Consider the following 21258-nt stretch of genomic DNA (forward strand, 5'->3'; position numbering starts at 1 on the left):
CATGGAATCGCATCAAGTGTAGTACATATTCATGCATCTTTATTTCCCTAGTTCTTGGTTGTATTTGTAATCCAATTCCGTTTGGGAATAGTGTTGGAAATGCCATATCCAGTAGGCCCTCAGTATTATGTTCATTAATTGGGGTTAAGCCTATTTCTGGTCAGTCAATGATGTTATCTGTGGTGTCCTCTAGCTCTAGTGTTTTCTTAATTATCTGTAGTTCACGGTGTTCGTTCGGTAGGTGGAATATAAATGATGACGAATTGGTTATCGTACCCTCAACTTGGTCTTCATCATCATCTTCATTGTTTGCTACCATTACATCATCGTTTGCTTCAATGGTGTGAAGCATGCTTGATACGTCTGTTCTTTCCTTGGGGATTTGGTTTAGATTGTTATAATCTATTGACACATCTTTATATTATGGGTCATATTTCACTTTGTATTGCAATGCATCCATAACACGACCCCTACTTACGTAACAATCATAGTAGTTTCCTTGAGCCTGGGGTCGGCGAACTATAAGGACATCTATGTCTCCCAATTTACGTGGGAGCACAGTTGCAATGTTCTGTATGTCTTGTGGGAAGCTAATTGTATGGCCGCTATATTTATATTGGCCTCCAATATTATGGGTAACCTGTAATATCAGGTTCACTCTAGCAATGAGCATTTCTTCTACTTGCGTCAATATCTTCAGCATAATAGGTTGATCCCCTGGGTCCATGTTATTGTGTAGTGAGAACCGGTGTACGCCCTTTTCATTAATGCATCTCCTACAGGTGGGGGTTTGGCATGATGAGTGTGAAAGCATACTTGGGTATGACTCTTTGCATATGTTACATACTTCCAAGTTAGAAAGCACACCTATTTTCCTACGAAAGCTTTTCATTGCTGTCATGAATCTATCATTAGCATTAAACCCCATTGTTTGCTTTGTTTGATATTGTTCTTGTACTTGTAGTTTTTGGTGGGCTTGAGGATTTGTCACATTTGCAGATTTTTTCCTTCATAGGGTTAGTTTCATTTTGTTCTTTTCTTCTCAAATGCCTACATATAGCTATTTGCTCCTTATGACTGGCATAATATGTTCGGCTTCTTTTTCGATTTAGTTCTTTTTGATCTTGCATTTGTTTAGGGTGATTGGTGGTTCCTTGAGTGCTGGAGTCAACTATCTGGTTGCAGTATTCAGTGGGAAAAGCATGTTTAGAGTGATTGGTGTTCCCTTGAGCACTGGAGTCAGCCATTTGATTGCAGTATTCAGTAGGAAAAGCATAAACACCTTCACAAGCAAGCTTTGAACCAAATAGAAACATTAAAATATAATATACATGGAACATTGCATATTGGAAAGGACAAAGAAATTGAGCTCAAAATACAAAAGGAAGGAAGCATGTATTGAGGAACATGGAAACAATGCTGAAAGTAATTGCAATTCAACATACTGAAATTTATGGACGAACTCGAATTATAATAAGATAAAGTCCATTTGACAATTAGAAACGTAAAGGAAAGTGTTTTTACCCGAAGACACATAAGGGGACAAAAATGAAGTTGTGTTTCCTTGAGATTTGACGTTATTTCAGGAATCCTTTGGTTCATATCTGTCTCATGCCTTGTTCACCACCATATGGTCAATTAGTATAAAATTTGTTCACAGATGCTTCAGTTTGGATTTAATAGTTCCTTAAGAATATATATGGCATTAACAAATCTAAACCAAAACATGAATTCAATCAACATCTGATTAGGATATTTTAACATGGACAAGAATATAGCCTAATGTATGCAAAATAAATGTGGTATGATAAGCCCACCGTATAAATGCATCTCTTTTGAATCATATGCTCATTGCAGGCACATAGTACATGTGTGCTTACATAGACATATAACTAATTCAAAATAGGAGAAGAAAGAATTGAAAGAACAAGGAGTAAAAGAGTGTGAAACATCGATTACTCACTGGCTAGAGCATTGTAAAAATCTCGTCCAAGAAAATTGAACCTTCTCTTTGCCAAAAAGCAACTCTATTAAATAGCCTCTAAGGAAGTAAAAGAAGCACATAAAACAAATATGCAAGTCTCTTTGAGTTATGATAATAATATAAAGGTCAAGCTTTTCAACTTGCAGCGCAGATTAGATGAGAAAATTGTTATAAAAGTACCAAGAATAATAGACAGCCTTTAGAATAGTTAAGAGACCATAACAAAATTCAGGCTACCACCCCCATTGGCAAAATTGTAAAGCACAATTCACTTATGAAAATGAGGCTTAATAAAGAACTTACAACCATGTAATGTAATAAGTGGAAGATTTCTATAAAATACAGGCAAAACTTATGAAATGGAAGTGAATATCTGATACCACATATATTAAAGGTTCCTTGTTCAACAAGATGAGCAAGAATCATGAAAATCTATTTTGTTGTTGATCACATATATATAGAAGAAGATATTATGTCAATAATAATTAAGCCACATTTTTGTAATGAATACTTAAGTTTATGTTTTGAAATACTGAAGGCTTCTGGGGTGTATCATCAACATGTTAATATCATTAATATAACTCTCCTTTTATGAAGTCTGATATAATTATGGGTATACTTCCATTCTTCATGGTTGGTGTGAATTGTTCGATTTTGAAATTGTGAAGTCTTACAACTTGTAAGACAATTTCGTCGCTGGAGTAAAAAATCAGATCAACACATGACAGTGGTTAGAAGCACACAAATGATGTTGTTTCTACCAAAACTATAGTCATGACACCTACCTTACTAACAACCCAAGACAAGCTAAAGTTAGATACCATTCTCACTATTCAAAATAAATACAAATATAGGAAAACCCAAATAGTTGATTGTACATCTTCAATAATCAATATTAGTCTTGCACTTCACAAAATCAGCTAGCCTATAGTTTTTGTGTATATACAAACTACATCATTGTCAATATTTGGGCTACTCAAATTAAGAACCAGTTGTATATACAAACTACGTCATTGACAACATTGGGGCTACTCAAATTAAGAACCAGTAAGATATTTGCAAGAGTTCTGGAAGTTATGCATCTCAATTTGAGATTATTTTCAGTTCTTTTGAATGCACATAAGCTTTCACAAATTCAAATAAATGTAAATAAAGCAAAAAATATAGACAATTCAACACTAACAACATTGCACTAAAATATGTAGTGAATGTACTGAACATAGTCAAATCAAATAAAATGCAAGCATCGTTGCCTGTGGCTCAAGACAAGGCAATAAGTTTCCCCCTCATAATTCATTTCTACTTTTGTAGTTTCAATAAAATAAATAAATTTACTTTGCATGGTATGCCAAAATAATTGCAGTACAAGACATATCAAAGCATGTCATTCATGCAAGTTGACATTCCTCCACAACGCAAGTTTGAACTCAACATATAGCATGTATTGCACAAAAATATTCTCAGACAAGGTTGAATGTATTGTATACCCTGCTAAACCCATATTTTTTCTATATAATCTCAAACTCCTTACAAAATCCACACAACCCTACTAAACCCATATTTTTTCTATTTAATCTGAAACTCCTTACAAAATCCATACGATATCAAGCCCACAATAGGTAATCAAGAGAAAAGGTAGTTTCCAAGTTTGCCCATCACATATTGGCATTCATGATTAATTTAATTTACAATGCATACACATCGTGAGACACACACAAGCACAGATATAGTAAATTACATTTTCACTCTGTTTACAACTGTACACTGATTCTCATTGTCTGTATTTACAACTGTCTGCATTTACAACTGACTGTATTTACAACTGTGTGTTGGCCTTAACGCTAGAGGCTTGTATCAGTATACATTTATTTTATTTTTTCTAGAAGTATACTGCTCTCTGAGCTAAAATCTAGCTGCTCTGCATTAGTGATGGCAACCTTTAGTCGTTCTTCATTATTGTATGTTTCATTTCTGCATGTTAGGCTCAAGAGGAATTGATTATACGTTATGTTTTTTATGACCTCTGCGGTGCTTTGCTCAACATTGCCATTGGATTGAAGCATGTATAATGATTTTGTAGGCATGCCCATGAGTTTTGTTGCCCCTTCATCAAACGCAATTGCCCATATTGTATCTGTGTGATCCTACAAGTTTGTCTGGAGGATGTATCTGTAGTTACATTCAGACAAGGTCATGTTATATTTCGAACAATACCAAGTTCCTTCCTCAGTCTCGTCTAATTGTTTCTCACATGGTTTTCCATTTACTTGGGTGGGACATGCTTGGTAGCAAAATGACTTAGATTTTATCTATTGTATCATTGCCTTTAGAATGCAATAGAAGGGTTGCACTGAATTTGATGCATGTGCCCAAATTTCACTAATCGTCATTCTTTGAGGGGTGAGAGTTGGTGCAGCAAGATGATGCAAAATTCCTTGTCCAGTGTGAACATTTTGGTTGTACCAATCTTTTAGCTGGGCCAATTCCTCTATAGGAGGGTCTATAGAGAGGCTTGTAATAAATGTTGTACCTATTACCTTTCCATTGAATTCACATACACGACCATTCTTGATAGCAAGAGTAGTTGTTTCTTGTAAATAATGCCTTCGTTGGAGTTCAATACCTTCCTTTTTTGCCATTGCACCCCATAGTGTAACATCGATGGTTGTTTGAGTCATGACGACTAACTTAATGGTACGCCTAGGAACCTCTGTACCATCTCTTTTACGTATTGTTGAGCTCGGATCAACACTAATGACAATTCCAATAATGTCAATGGTTGAGTTGTTATTTATGGTAGCCACTTGATCAAGAGGTGTGAAGGCGTATCTGTGCTTGGGTATAGAAGAGTCATCATTGCAGGTAGTAACCTTTGAATCATCTACCAAGGTTATTTCTAGTCCACTATTGAGTTTGTTGTAAATTTTATTGGCTGGCTTGATTGCTCCCCCAGATAATGTGTATGTCACTCCAACTTGGATGTTATCATAATAGGTTTTTGCTAGTTCATTGAAACACGTAACACGTGTTTCAGTACCTTTGCTATCTACAATGTCAAAGCTATAAACACGGCCACTTGCTTTTGTTGTATTATAATGATAGATGTCCTTCTTCACTAGGACATGACCCTTGATGGACCAGTTTGGTTGGTAGGGATTCAATTTTTTTATAGGAGTTATCGTCATAGGTGTGCTACCCACGTTTTGAGGTGTCCTGACCCCAAACAATGCTCTCTATCGCCCGGAACCCTTACATTTTGTGGATGTGCTTGGCTCTATACTTGCATCACATAGAGGAGGTGTAGTTTGTACTACGTTGTCTTCCTATTTTACACAAAGGAAAATTGGTTCTCCAACTATAGCATGTGTTGTACATATAATCTCTAGGTCCAGAATAATGATCCACCTACAAAATTAAACAATCCAAAATGAAATATTTTAAGCAATGCATTTTGTAAAATGTAAAGGTTATATAAACTTTGTTGGAAAAACAGTAAGCTTATTGACTCACCGAGAGCCATGCGAATTCGAGAAGATATATTTTGTTAGCCATAGAATGGAGCCAATCATGAGTCGTTTGGAATCTATGTCATTGTTATATTTTTTGTGAACACCATCTGAAAGATCAACTCTATGATGATTGCAATGCTCAGGTCCATCCCCAAAGTTAGATATAGCAGATATTTGGAGACATGGAGCCACAAGGACAGACCCATCGTACATAAGCTGGATAGCGTTTTCAGTTAGTACATCCATGAGACAGAGGATTAAGATGCTGCCTACAAAACCAAGAGCAAACTACTTCATTGCACTATACGATGGTTCAACAAAAGGTTGGATTCATTAATGTCAATGCACATAATATACGATGTGTATGTATAAAGCCTTCAATAACAACATTATACATCACCGAGTAGAAGCATCAACAGTGTCATCAGCTGTGATCCTTGAACCTTATTCAGGATACAAATTAATGTTTGAGTTTTTCTAACTATGACTATGACTATGACTATGAGTATGACTATGACTTAGTTGTGAAATAAATAGAATGCTATATTTATGCTTGTGCGTGTTTCTATGCTACTCCTCCAATAGCCCATAACAGGGCAGCCCTGAGAGGATGTAGAGTGTAGGACAGATTTAAAGTTTTCCGATAGCTTGAAAGGGCAACATAGTTGACAACATCAATATAGCATAATACACAATCAAAAGCAATTAAAGCATTGTACCAAGAACAGGTATCACATGTTTCACTTGGAAGTAGAAATTTATATAGGTTGTTATTCTAACATGATCGTTGACGTCATAGTTCATCAGTGCTCTTTAGTTTGCACAATATGGAGCCTCCTTTTGCGCAAGACGCAATCAGAATTATGGGTTACAAAGTGTAGAAAACTGCATCTAACAAGTGAAACATGAGCACCTATTCATGGGTTTGCTTTTGCGTTTACTGTTTAGTGAGAATTTATCTTGCGGTTTGTAGAGATTGGGATAACCCGTTATAGCTTTAAAGTGCATAGGGGCAAGCTGAAAAATAACCCTGTTGCATATTGTGTTTGATTTGTTGTATCACGAACATTTGATGAAAATAAAGTATGGTTTAGTTGATACCAGAGCATCAGATACACAAAATTAGTACCAATCCATCTCTTAAATCTAATCTGATAAAAATTGTATTGAAATAATGAACAAAGTGTTGGCTGCTTATTGTTTTATTAGGTGTAATGCCTTCTTGCTTGGCATGGATTAGGATGATCAAGTTTTATTATTGTACAGTTGAACAAAACATGAAACTAACAGATAAATTGAACTATATCATTATACAACACAGACGTAAAATTCAACTTAAAAAAAGTCATTTTTCCTAGAACTGACACTTTTTTCCTTTTGGAATTGATCATTATAAAAAGGAAGTTCAGTGAATGGAGTTGGCTTATACAACAAAACTGAACCAATGGCATTCACTAGTAGGACAAAATTTCCTTAACTAGCAACTGGAATGTACTACAAATCTACAAATCATTTTTGCCACTTTTTTCCTCTGGTAGGAAACGAAAAAGGTAAAATCAAAAGAAAAATAGAAACATTTAGCCAGTATCTTTAAAGACAAATGCCATGTGCAATGGATCCCCGAACAATAACGACTAAGCTAATTCAAAGGACAAAGATGTCATTAAAAAAAGTTTACAATTCAACCAAATTATCACATCCATAAGAAGAGTGTTCTACATACAAATTTTAATGATTAACTATTTAGCTTACACAAGAAAGCTGAAACAATGGCATTCAACAGTAAGACTGAAAATTTCCCTCATAAACAATTGGAATGTGTTGCAAATCTACAAATTTTATTTGCCACTATTTTTCAAACAAAGAGAAAATAAAACAAGTAAAATCAAAATATAAACAGAAACAAAAACATTTAGCCAGTTTATATATCCCTTACATGCTACTGTTTGCTGGTACAAAGCAAATTGAATCCCTCCCCTAGATAGTATGTACCAGAAAGATGTACCTACAAAAGAAAACCACAAAATAAACTCGCAAACTAAAAAATACCTTACCTATAAGAAGAAACACAACTCAAGCAAAAGAAGAGCTGATCTGAATCTACCAAAAATGGATCTCCAGCCTTTCAGAAGTTAAGAAAGCTCTTAAAGCTAGGTGGAGAGATTAGGTCTAGGTGGAGAAAACCCCCAAAATCGAGCTTTGCCCTCTCGAAAGACACTTAATGTATTGACACAGTAATCACGTGATGCAAGAATATAAACATACATGGCTTATAAACATAAATTCCTGGGGAGTCATCTTTGTTCATGCATCAATAGATTAAGCAGTGGATTCTTATCTTGATCCGGAAGATGGGTTCAGGCGGTCTTTAAACCCTAACCACGCATTGTAGGAGCTGTCGCAGAAAACCTTTCAAGAAAAATTTCGGCGGCAACGAGAAAGTGACGAAAATTTCGGTGGCAATAAGAAAGTGATGTTTCCGCGATGTGAGACAATTCCGGTGGGGTGCAACCCCACAAAGAATTGCCTATCGACAAATTAATACATATTTTCTATATAATATATAATTAAATTAAATATTAGATAAACAATGAATAAATAATTTTAATATTATAAATATTATTAATATATTTAATTCTATATATATGCAATAATATAATTAAATTTTTATATTAGCATTAAAAACATTTTTAATATTAAAAGAAAATCAAAATTAAACATGTTAGTTAAATTAAATTAGTAAGGGAAACTAAAAAGCACATTTAGCATGCCTTGTCCATTCTATCTTGAATTTTTTTTTTGTTAATTTAAAGTGAAAGCTATTTCAAAATTTGAAAATTACAAAATATTTAATTAAAAATATTTATTATATTATGAAATATAATTTTAAACATGTGATGAATTGTAATGATATAAATATATTTTAAAAAATTTAAAGCATAATATTATTTTATTATTTTATTATTTTATTTACTACAACTTGAATTTATCTTCAATGTAATCTTCATTATTTCCAAAAAAAATCTTAAACTATTCTTCAATGAATTCATTTATATATAAATATAATGTTTTTTAGTTGTTGGATAATAAGGCAACAAGCCCACCTGAGAAGCTTTTGGGCTGTGCGGAGACGGCAGCAAAACCTCGCAGAGCGGCTCTTCTTCCTCTAATGCCACAGTCAACGCATCTTGTTCCATTGCATTCATCAAAGTGCCCTACAAAGGAAAAAGAGAAAAAAAATTGCCTGCAGACGGGAAGGCAAATTTATGAATCAGGCAAAGCCTGTATGAAGAACAAATGAAATGGGTTTTTGAATTGAAAAAAAATGATTCAAATGGAGGGAATTGAAACCAAAGCTTTGTACTCGCCATATTTTCAGTTTGGGATATCGCAGTTTTGTAATGGAGGAAAAAAGAAAAACGAATCCTCAACAGTTATAGCCAAACAATTTTATATTGCTCCACATTCGCAAAATCGCCCCAAACATAGCTATGCTGGCAAAGCAAAGAGTGTTAATCCTCAAAACACTAAGCGTGGAAATCGCAGATTTACCTACATTTCAGCAAGGAAAAACATCTTTACGATCGTCCAGAATGTGCAGTTCGAATTGGTCATAAGAAAATTTAGAAAATCCTTGCGCGTTTCTTCATTTCCAAATCCAGCAGGCCAAATCACTAAAACAATATTACCATAAATATTTGAAAAACCTAAAGATTGAAACCTTTTAAAACTAATACATTATCATCATTGAAATGTCTTTAATACTAACAAACCCTTTTCTGAGACCTTACAAAATTTGAAGAAAAACTGTGAATTGATGGTATTATTTTCCATAATTGATGGTATTGTGAATTGAAACAACTCGCCTGCAATAATAATCTAGGGCAACCTGTATTGTGATCACCGTCTTTTTGTTTCCCATCTTTTTCAGGCAGCATATATGAACAACAGAAGAGCGGTGAGCGGCAAACATTAGGGTTCGATTTTACCATAGCAGTGAGGCGGCAGAGATTAGGATCTGATTTTTCCATATACATCCACAGTGAGGTTAAAAACTCGTCACGTAAATAGGTGTGTGGCGATTCTACAGAGTTCCACGCTACTTCATTGAGTGCGCAGTTTGACATTGCTGACAAAAAAACTCATATCCGTGATCCAATTTCTACAGCAGATTTAAAACTTTCAGGACAGAGCACGATTCTGAGGATATCAAATTTTGCCGACCAGATCCAAAACTATTCCGACAAAGCATGAGACAATACGGGTGGGCTACGCCCATGTTAAATAGCCTATTGGCTAATTATGTCTAAACCAACACATTTCTCAGCTCTTGACAGTTATACAAAAACATTTAGTTATTATAAAGGTGTTGAATTTATTCCATGGCTATAAGGATTCTCATTTTTTTACACAGATAAGGCATATAAGATCATCCATAAGATGTGTTTCGGATCATCTCCCCCAAGAATCGCACATTTGTCAACGAGAAGCAAGGATTTTAGGGGTATATTTCAACCTCTTTATATTTAGGACTTGAGAATTGCTTCAACCACATAACCTTTAGCTCCACAGCCATTTCTCAGCTGGTGACAGTTGTTCAAAACATTAGTGTGTTGAATTTCCTTCATCGCAGCAATGATTCTCAAATGTATGCACATATTTTCTATTTACAAAACACTTAAATTGCATTTTTTTTCTAGTATGAAGTATTTCAAAATTTTCACCCGAAGACTTACACACTTGACAACAGCCAGACAAGAATTGCATGTCTTTCAACACTAATGCCAAAATTTATTTTCGAAGTACATTTCATCTTATTTTTATATTTAAGCATTGAAATAAACATTACTTGCACTTATTCACCTTGGCCCCAATGCTTACAAGCCCTTTATAAAGACCAATACAAAAAAGCCAACCATTAACCGTCCCAATATGAGCCAAAAGACTCCAAATACTGATAGTAAGTAAAACAGTCTGAAAAATATCGTGATAAATCGGAACATGAATATCTTTCTTATTATTCATTAAAAATCTTAAAATCCATGGATCTTCACCAAACTAGCCTGCAAAACAGTTTTAAGAATAACAATCAGTGAAAAATTCGATAATAACAACAAATACTTAATTTTTTATTGCAATTATACAGACAAGAACCAGAAACACGAAAAAATCAAAACTTACATTGATAAGGAACTGAGAATCATTCTTCCTTTGATCACCTTGAAGCTGGATAACCTACAAAATGGATGTTTTTGAATGAGGAACGCTGTGGAAAAAGATTTCAGAGTGGCAGTCTATGACAGAAAAAGTACTGTGTCATACCTACCCAAGCTTTCAATCCTGTACTTCAGTACCATTGCAACAGAACTCTTTCTTGAAATCTTTGAGAATTTTGTTGTAATTGTATTCCTTTCGAACTCCTTGAATGGCAGTCAGGCTCTTTCTAGTTTCTACCATTTCGCTGCTGTATGCGAGCATGTACATAATCCTTTGTACCTCATCCAACATCGTTTGTTTCTGACTCCTTGAATGATAACTTCCCATTCAACTGTAAGATTTAGAAACAAAATTCTTGGCTTGTGTAGATAGTCTTCCTCTACATGTCAACACCGTTGCAAATTATGGGTGAATCATATTAGTGTACTCAATAGATGATGATTGATGCATTGAGCCAGCCTCAATGGATTAGAATGGATGCATGTCTTGGGGTGAGATTGACAACGAATTTGAAAGATTGATAAACTGTATTATTGGAGCTCCAACACTGAAATTAACAGACATTCCTTCGTATTTTCAAGAGCGTTATGTATCAATGTTGGAGCACCAAACTATATACCAAGCATTTTAGTCTACCCACGACAGAGATTGGGTTATTTCCATAACAATGGAGGAGCAGGAGAGGCAAACAATCAAAGAGCTACAAGTGCAGTGGGCATTGTAACTCATTTAGAGGCTAAAATTGTTTCTTGGTCTATGATATGGATGAATTCTAGTTTAAAACACCCATTTTTGATCATTACAAATGCTTTCTAAATATCTAAAAATAAAGACATTGCTGGTTTGATATTCACATTCAAATAAAAAATTCCATGGTTGATGAAATTCAATTATGTGGTCATTTGTGATAAGACAGAATCAATCTTCAAGAAAACATAATGATTGCAAACACACAAGTGAACGAAATGCATCTGAAAGACCAATACATTGTCACTTTGCGTTCAAATTCAAATCTTAAACTCAGTGATTGACCATCTATATTCAAACAAAACCAATAGTGAACACAACACTTGCAAATACACATTCGAACATGACACCCTCCACAGAAATTACAAAAACATGATGCAGGTATACACAGAGTCAAAATCTAATGTGCTTTTAAATGTTCCAATTGATGTTTTTCTTTTCTCTACTATATCTTCCCATAAACAATTGAACATAAGTTTTAAATCTACCGACCATTAGTTTTGTATGATTTCAGTACTAAGCACCCTGGAAGAATGAAAAATGTTAGTGAAGATGCAACAAAGGTTGCAAGTAAAAGGCACATGCTTTAGAAAAGAAACTTGAAGATGTCCAGCAAGGAAAAACATCTGTATAATACAAGATGGGTGCTCGAGGGATTACCCATATATATATTTAGTACATCCTCCACTGACAAAGAAAGTCATGATGAGTGAAGGAAGACCTGAAAAAATTGAAACTAATCATACATTAAGCATCATCCTTATAAATAAAAAAGGATCAGATAAATACACGAGCTTTCCAGATTTGTTTTCTAGTGCCAGCTTTCTTATGGCTCATTTTCATAGTTTTCCCAGCAAGATGATATCTTTGACTCCGATTATCATCCTTTTGTATGGTTCACATGGTGCAACCATTAAATTCACAAAATTCATCTTTAAGGTAGAATAACTGTGGTAACAGCCTAACAGGTACAAACATGTCGATAAGCAGACAAGGCAACCTGAATCCATTTCATGATTTTACCCAGTCCTTATTTATGTATCCCATCTGCAACTTGTAATGATATTCTATGTTTGTACCTATTACCACAGTTCTTCTCCCTCAATAATCCATTTAATTATTTTACTCAGCCCTCATTTATGTATCCGATCTGCAACTTGTATTGATACTCTTCTTTCCATGTAAAACAATCATTAAGCCATTCCCCACTATAACTACGCCGTTTGAAATCTCCCCTCCTATTTGATTCATTAGACTCAAAAACTGCAAAATTAAAACATTTTATGAGTCTCATCTGCACACCTTTCTCAAAGCACATAAGAACAACTAATTGATGGCATCTTGAAGAGGTTCAAACATTTAAATGTATGATATTTAATCAAGCACGAGTAGAGACATATAAAGTTTTCTACTCCTGTTATAACTTTATATTTTAAGTACCTTCATTTAAACTGCAAGTTCTTGCACCAGCAAATATCTCATCAGGATCAATATATTGTTGACTGATGATATGTCGAATCAAATACTCTTTCCTGTAACCAAGAAAAGTGTCAGGAAGCAATGGAAGTTTATAGCCTTGTTGAAAAAAACATCCAAACGGAAACTTATCCTCATCTACCTTGCCCATAGTGGTATGGGTTTCCCTGAAGTTCTATCATCATTATCCTCCTCATATGAACCCTTATAAGGCAATATTTCATAAGATTCAATATCGATGTTGGATATTAATGATAGATGTGAACTTGGGTTTCTGCCCAACACTGATTGCCCTTCTGTTCCATGTGCAACTTTTGCACAACTAGTTAACATGCTTGACACCTGTGATGCAGTAGCATAAATAAAGTTGGAAACATCATTTGTACCATAAGAAGCCATAATCCAAGTTTCTTCTATATAAGTTAGATTTATAAAGTTTTTTGTTAGTTGTCAACACTATATAAAATTAGCTGACAGGTCCGATTCATTACTACAGGATCTGAATTGGTAAATTTGTATCAGTTTACCTTTCCAGCATATGCATTTTGAGCCTGAGTTGTTGTTTCATTATGCTGATGGACTTTTTGCATGTGTTTTGCATCCTTTGATGCAAATTTGTTGGACTTAGCATCCTCCTCTATCTGTCGTCTGCGCTCAGCAACTTCCCTTTCTTTCTCTATACGACGCTGCTTTTTTTCCTTTTCCTCCATTGCCTTCCTCTTACGCTTGCAGTCATCCTGTTTCAATATGTGAAGTGTTAAGCTAATATCAGCATATAATTAAGTTCATTGATGTAGAAAATCTGTTATGGTTACTATTCAGATACCAGAGCTCGGCGCCTCTGTTCTTTTGCCTCCTTAGCACGAAGTTGTTCCTCAAGTTCCTTCCACTGCTTCTGTGCTTCCAATCGCCTCCGCTTTTCCTCACGGTCTCTCTTGTCCATCTCTTCCTTTTTCCTCTTATTTTCTGCAACCTCTGCTGCATTTTTCTTCCGTTCTTCTTTCTTTTTTCTCTCGTCCAATTTTCTCAAATTTTCTTGCTCCATTTTATTTTTGGTTGCCAAATCTCTTCTCAACTTCAGATCCACACCAATCACAGAAGTGCCTGATTGGTACTGCAAGGCGCATCCCACTGGTTTTTTTCTTGCCATGCCACTTGATATGGATTTATTACTCTCACTACAGGCAATTTTGGATCCTTCACCACCTTTTTCTTGTTCCCTTTTCTCTTCAAGTCGTTTTGCTACTCCAGCAGCCTTCAAAGCCTTCACTTTGATATCTCTCTTTCCTGCAGGAAATAGATTGAAATTTAAACATTTTAAGAGCAAAAGGTCATAAATACAAGATGGCCATGTGTCTGAGAGCTTTTATGCTGAAAACTTGGTTTAGTATAAATTATAAAATGCTAATCTTATTCTTTAAATTTTGATCTATTAATTGTCAAACTCTGCGTAGTTTCCTGAATGTAATAAACACAGACCAAGAAGTAGAGAATTCCTATTCTCTACTTTAACTGGCTATTATAGTCTTCAATCACTGTCTTTCAAATTTTTTACTAGGTACTTATTCTTTTCAAAGCATTGAATATAATACTCCGATGTGTATGTATTTTGGTCAAATGTATCATCATATCATGTATTTTCTTTTATGATTTCTGCCCTTTAGAATAATATAAGTACAAACATTTGCGTGTGATGCATCGGTTCTGTCCATACAAGTAAAGATACAAATGGAACATGTCTCCCTTATTTTCTGCAATGTTATATCTGTCCCCATTGTAGCATTCTCTTTCATATAGAGTCTAATAAGACTTATCACATTTACTTTTCAGCTTTGGAGAGCATCAAGTAATAGGAGAAACTCGGATAAAAGTGTTGGTGGGCATAAGCACATAGCGAAGAGGAGTCAATCCTTAGCAACCCTATCTTAAGGTGTCTTGAGAGATGTCAACAACAGTGATGTACATTATCATGTCAGCAAGAATACATTGAAGACAAGAACTTTGTTTAAGTGGTTCCAGTAATCAGAAACTTTTATCTTTAAACAGAATAATTTTGAGAGGTCTCATGTACATTCAAGATTACATTGGTCACTTCTGTCCATTGATCACTCTGGTTGTTCTGCAACCATTGCCAATTGTGATGCAGCTCGTTCTGTGTTGATCTCTCATACATGTTAAATCATCTTAATAGCTGTCCTGTTCCTTATTTTTTTGTAAAGTTTACATGTTCATAATTTGGTTCCTGTTCAATACATGAACAACTAAACCATTGTTCAATAAATGGTGGATCTCACCTAACAGATGTGCTCCAAACTATGAAGCAAGCCTAATAATTGCATAAGGAGAATATTCCTTATTTTTAAACTAGATGCTCAAGGAAATAGTGCTTATTCAAGTTTGCCACTGTCCTTGGAGTTTATTTTATACAGGTTGAGTATGATTCTACAATATGGTTTGGTTCATACTTAATTGTGACAGACCAACTATTTTTTCAGATGGGGCACAGATTTTTCAAAGTTGTAGGATAGCATCCCTTTTTCTACAAAAGAGATAACAGAACAGGAATTTATAATTTCATTCATTCAATTAACAGCACTTCTCTAAATAAATGTTAGAAGGTGAAGAATCAAGTATGTATCATAAACTCTTCAGCTGCCACCATAACTGTTCTTTCCTTCCGACTACAGCAATTTGTAAAACTTATAAGGGTGGAATTTTTTGAACATTTTCTCTCATTTCTGTTAATATTTTTGCTTCAATATATATTATTCTTTATGGGAAAAAGAGGTATCCTAAAATATCTACTTATAGACTCAAAATATGGCATTACCTAGCTGAAGTTGGCAGATACATAAGTGCCTTATCCATGAAAAGTTGTATTTGTCTTGCTTAAATAAACCTCAATTATACCTGAATGTAACAAATGATCTTTTCCTTTTATAGTGACGGATCAGACTAGCTAATTTCAGTTTTTCTTGATTTGACAGCAATGTCGCTTTCCATTTTGGTGAAGACAATTCTTACTGTACCCCATTCCTCCACCTCTGTGCAACTAGGTTTGCTTAGGAATCAGCTTGTACCTACTCTGGTTCATACAAGGTATGGATCCCAGTTTAGGTGAAGGCTAGCGTTCCCTGAGCAGAGCCTTGGGCGACCCAGGAAGAAAAGAATAAAATACTTATGATGATAAAGCAATTTTATTTTTAAAAAGACCTAATCTAACGCTAAAAAGTGATTTCTGGGTTTATCGACTTTCAGCCATATTCTATATTTTTTTTGTATATTTTGTACGAATTATATATATATATATATATATATATATTGCTGAACCCAGCTAGCTATATTGAACTGGGCAAAACTTTTTACCAAACTGTCAAACCTGGACCCAAACCTAAATTGGTGACTTAAAATATATATAGTCTTAATGAGTATCCATAATTTCAATTTCATGGAAAAAGGCCAAAAATTGAACAAAGTTATACCAAGTTGGAGGTTTCGGCCTCCTCAAGAACTTGATTGCAGCCAGACTTTTATTAAGAAGAGGGGAGTTGAAAATGTAAGGAACCCTAATGCTTCATTGATTAAATTACCATAATTTTTTTTTTAATTGCATATCTTGCAACAATTTCATTTTGATCGCATTAAATGAAATAAAAGAGTAAATCAACTTATAACACAGGAGACATAAGACTTATCAATTTCCATTTTCTGTCCAGGGAAATAACAAAATAGTAACTTACATTTCCTTTGGAAACATCAAGATGACATATAGAGTAACATATAAATCAATGTTTCAGTTTTTCTTCTTTGCCAAGGGACAAGGCTTCCATGCCTACTGATTTCCCTCAACATTTTCATCAGGATCTAGGCGCACTGTGAAGGAAGAACTTCTTAAAAGTTGTGGGAAAGCATCATTGATGTTTTTTTCTTTTGAATTGATGTAATAAGTCTACTACACTAGTCTTAGTTCCCAAAAGAGGCAATGTCCATCCTCTCGATCAAACTCGATGCATTTCACCCAATCTCTTTTTGCCATGTGAACTGTAAAATTAGTTTTAACAACTTATCAATGTGAGAAAACAAAAAAAACTAGTAAAAGACAAGTAGGAGTTAAACAAGGTAAAAGAGGGTTGTTACCAAGGTTCCAATGAAATAGTAATGAATATAAGAAAACACATGAACAAGCGAACCTTAAGTGGAAGTTAAATGATGTAAAAGTGGGTTATAGCAAGGTCTCAATGCGAGAGTAAGACTATTTTTTTAGGTTCAGACAAGAATTCACCTGTCATAACTGATGCTGATGCCTTTTTCTGTTGAACTAGTGGAATAAAAGATTTCACGTTGCATGATATGTTGCTTGGTCTCTGACTGATCCTTGGTGAAATCTGGCTGGCAAACCTGCTACCAGCTCTTACATTGGGTGTTCCTGAATCCTTCTTTCTGACTGATGAACCAAATCTTTTTCCAATCTTATTTGTTGCAGTGTAATGAGTGTCATCTGAAGGTACAGTCTTGGAGTCACCTTGTTGCCCACAATGTTGAGGACTTGTCACTTCAAAACTGGACCCAAACAACTGAGCATTTGATGGTGTAGTATGTAGGTGAGTTTTATCCAGTAAATAGGAAACAGAGGTGCAAACTGATGGCATACCATCAGCTTGAAATCGAGGAAATGGTGTACAACTCAAAGACCCTTCCTTATTTTTGGCATAAGATGTGTATGAAGGTAAATTTCTACTGAAAACTTCATTACTACAAATAGATGTTTGTTGAAAAACATCATGACTAATTGGAGTTTCAGTATCTTCATTCCCTTTTAATTCTTCAATAATATTTGAAGTATCCTGCAGTTGAATAATTTCTATGGCATCCAAGGCTTCTGACTGTTCTGCATCTTTCATGTCAGCACTGTATCCACAGTAAGGCCTTGGGGATGGCCATCCTTCTGCACATTCCTGAACTATTTTTGGTGTGTCTTTCTGCAGAATTTTCTTACAATCCATGTCATTAGAACCCTCACAGACTGGATCCAAAGAATTCAATTTCGCCTCTATTGTCACTATTTCTTCTCCATGACCAGCATTATCTCTTATAGCAACAACTTCCAACTGAATCATGACAGGTGCTGCTGAATTGTCTTTGTTTTGTTTAGGGATCAACACAGGACTTGAGGATGGCCTACCTCCTGTACATTCCTCAACTATTTTTGTTGCGTCTTCTTGTGGGACTCTCATACAATCCATATAATTAGAATCCTCACAGACCAGTTCCAAGGATTTCTTTTTTATCTCTATAGTCACCATTTCTTCTCTGTGAGCAGCATTAATCAGTGGCAGTGATGTATTGACATGACTTTCAAGTGTCGACTCTTGATTTTCATCAAAGGATTTTGTCATCCTCAATTGTGATATTGACTCACCTTTAAGATATATCTCATTGATCTCAGAAGATGAGTCGCCTCTGTCTCTTGCTTGTGATGCTACTGCTACGACAGCATGAGGAAATAAAGAAAGGCCTCCTCTGCTGCCGCCTGTTTGTGACGAAACTGCCTTAACAGGAGAAGGCAATGGAGATGAATGGCCTGTCCCTTCTGTTTGTGATAAGACCGCGATGACAGGAGAAGGCAATAGAGATGATTTGCCCGTCCCTCCTATTTGTGATAGGACTGCAATGACAGGATAAGGCAATGGAGATGAGCCGTCTTTGTCTCCTGTTTGCAGTGAGACCGCCATTTCGGTACATGTTGATGGAGATACCGTGGCAGCCACATTCATAGGCTCCTCGGCAACCTCAACCTCAAACTGCAACTTGCACCTGGCACGGGTAATCCTCGTGGCCTGAGGCTGCTCTTTTAATTCCATGGCCTTTCTCTTACCAGATTCCTTCTCTGCACCAAGAATCATCTGCCCTGGCCTTCGCTTGGACAGTGTAATTCTTCCAACAGCAGGCAATGCTGCTGCCACATCACTCTTTTTTTTCTTCTCTGTAGCCCCTACTCTCCTTCTCCCTCTCCCTCCCCCTCCCCCTCTACCACCCTTGTGGACTACATTAACATGTTCATTTTCTTCTTCTCCACCTCCTCCTCCTTCTCTCTTCTCGTCCCATCTGTCAATGTGGGCTTTGAGCAAATTCTCTCTAGCGGGTGTTCTCCCTCCAATCCTGCAGTTATCCTCCCCATCGCCATTGCCATTCTCTCTTTCTTCTTGTTTTTCCAACTTTCCCTCATCCTGGGCGTCCAGACAATGCCCTTTCCCTGGGTTGTCCCCAGCAATTTGCTGACCACCATCTCCATTTTCTTCTTCTCCATCTTCTCCTTCTTCTCTCTTCTCGTCCCATCTGTCCATGTGGGCATTGAGCAAATTCTCTCTGGGAGGTGTCTTCATCTGTTCCAAGGATTTACTTTTCATCTCTACAGTCACCATTTCTTCTCTATGAGCAGCATTAATCAGTGGCAGTGATGTATTGAGATGAGTTTCAAGTGTCGACTCTTGATTTTCAACACAGGATTTTGTCATCCTCAATTTTGATAATGACTCACCTTTAAGATATATCTCATTAATCTCAGAAGATGAGTCGCCTGTGTCTCTTGCTTGTGATGCCACTGCTACGACAACAGAAGGAAATAAAGATAGGCCTCCTCTGCCACCTGTTTGTGACGGAACTGCCTTAACAGGAGAAGGCAATGGAGATGAATGGCCCGTACCTTCTGTCTGTGATAAGACCGCGATGACATGAGAAGGCAATAGAGATGATTTGCCCGTCCCTCCTGTTTGTGATAGGACCGCAATGACAGGATAAGGCAATGGAGATGAGCCGTCTTTGTCTCCTGTTTGCAGAGAGACCGCCATTTTGGGACATGCTGATGGAGATACCGTGGCAGCCACATTCATAGGCTCCTCGGCAACCTCAATCTCAGCCTGCAACTTGCACCTGGCACGGGTAATCCTCGTGGCCTGGGGCTGCTCTTTTAATTCCATGGCCTTTCTCTTACCAGATTCCTTCTCTGCACCAAGAATCATCTGCCATGGCCTTCGCTTGGACAGTATAATTCTTCCAACAGCAGGCAATGCTGCTGCCACATCACTGTTTTCTTTCTTCTCCTTAGCCCCTACTCTCCTTCTCCCTCTCCCTCCCCCTCTACCACCCTTGTGGACTAAATTAACATCTTTGTTTTCTTCTTTACCACCTCCTCCTCCTTCTCTCTTCTCGTCCCATCTGTCGACGTGGGCATTGAGCAAATTCTCTCTAGCAGGTGTTCTTGTTCTCCCTCCAATCCTGGAGTTATCCTCACCATCACCGTTGTAATTCTCCCTTTCTTCTTGTTTTTCTAAGAAGGCATGTGATACGTCCAGACAATGCCCTTTCCCCGGGTTGTCCCCAGCAATTTGCTGACCACCATCTCCATTTTCTTCTTCTCCACCTCCTCCTTCTTCTCTCTTCTCGTCCCATCTGTCCATGTGGGCATTGAGCAAATTCTCTCTGGCAGCTGTTCTCCCTCCAATCGTGCAGTCATTCTCCCTTTCTTTTTGTTTTTCCATCTCTGCACATCCATCCAAGAAGGCATGTGATAAATGCAGCTTTACCTCATTTCCCTCCTGGGCGTCCAGACAATGCCCTTTCCCCACCACTGGGTTGTCGCAGGCAATTTGCTGACCACCATCTCCAGGTGGATAAATTCCTTGGAGGAAACAGGTGGAAATTGTTTTTAGGTTATAAAAGCACCTGGAGAGCAACCTATGGTGGGATTCAAACTGTGTAACAACCTCGGTTTTCAGATCAGAAAACATTTGCAAAGCGATTTCATCAAAAGTGAATTGATCTTCCATGACATCGATCTACTCAATCACTTTGCAGGGCAATTTCTTGAAAGATTTTAATGCGGGAATTCTTTTGATGCAATTACTCGTAAGTGCAATTTCTTGAATGAATGAATGTGGATGCAACGGATCCGGCACTCGCAATTTAAATCAATTTCCACTGGCGGGGTGTTGGGAGAAAAGATTGTGTTTGGATCGCAGGTTCGAGCACTTTTATCGAAAAAATGGTGGCAAAAGACATCAAATTAAAGTAAGACTTACCAAAGTGTATAGTGTATAGTGTATAGTCAATATAATTCACCTTAATTCTTTCATACAAATTTTATAATTATTTTTATTAATTTCATTCTTAATCAAAATATCTAACAATTTACAAATAAATTAATTTAAATAAATAAATAAACATAAAATTAAAATTGAAAACAAAGAAAAACATTTTATTTATCAAAAGAAAATTTGGAATGTTTAATTATTTAGATCACAGGTTTAAGAGTTCATGAACTAAATT

At 36.2% G+C, this 21258-nt stretch overlaps 2 protein-coding genes across 2 annotated transcripts; both read right to left on the reverse strand.

Annotated features, from left to right (window-relative positions):
* Positions 1-4293: 4293 nt before the first annotated feature.
* LOC131072195 (replication protein A 70 kDa DNA-binding subunit A-like) lies at positions 4294-5169 on the reverse strand. The gene has a single exon (XM_058008270.2). It carries the CDS (start codon positions 5167-5169, stop codon positions 4294-4296), a length of 876 nt encoding a protein of 291 aa, XP_057864253.2.
* Positions 5170-12025: 6856 nt separating this feature from the next.
* Positions 12026-20918, reverse strand: LOC131072215 (uncharacterized). Its single transcript, XM_058008309.2, has 6 exons — positions 17216-20918; positions 13760-14220; positions 13461-13670; positions 13076-13275; positions 12898-12989; positions 12026-12720 (listed from the first exon to the last, which is right to left on the reverse strand). The coding sequence occupies exons 1-6, from the start codon at positions 20757-20759 to the stop codon at positions 12584-12586; spliced, it is 4644 nt and encodes a 1547-aa protein (XP_057864292.2). The 5' UTR covers positions 20760-20918; the 3' UTR covers positions 12026-12583.
* Positions 20919-21258: the final 340 nt, after the last annotated feature.

Source organism: Cryptomeria japonica, chromosome 6 (genome assembly GCF_030272615.1).
Source record: "Cryptomeria japonica chromosome 6, Sugi_1.0, whole genome shotgun sequence".
Lineage (NCBI taxonomy): Eukaryota > Viridiplantae > Streptophyta > Pinopsida > Cupressales > Cupressaceae > Cryptomeria > Cryptomeria japonica.

Coding starts and splice junctions, on each gene's coding strand:
- LOC131072215 (XM_058008309.2), bottom strand. CDS start 20,759: ATGGAAGATCAATTCACTTTTGATGAAATCGCTTTGCAAATGTTTTCT. Junction 13,276..13,460: donor AAAATGCATATGCTGGAAAG/GTAAACTGATAC, acceptor ACTGCATCACAG/GTGTCAAGCATGTTAACTAG. Junction 12,721..12,897: donor AACTTGCAGTTTAAATGAAG/GTACTTAAAATA, acceptor TTAATTTTGCAG/TTTTTGAGTCTAATGAATCA.
- LOC131072195 (XM_058008270.2), bottom strand. CDS start 5,169: ATGACGATAACTCCTATAAAAAAATTGAATCCCTACCAACCAAACTGG.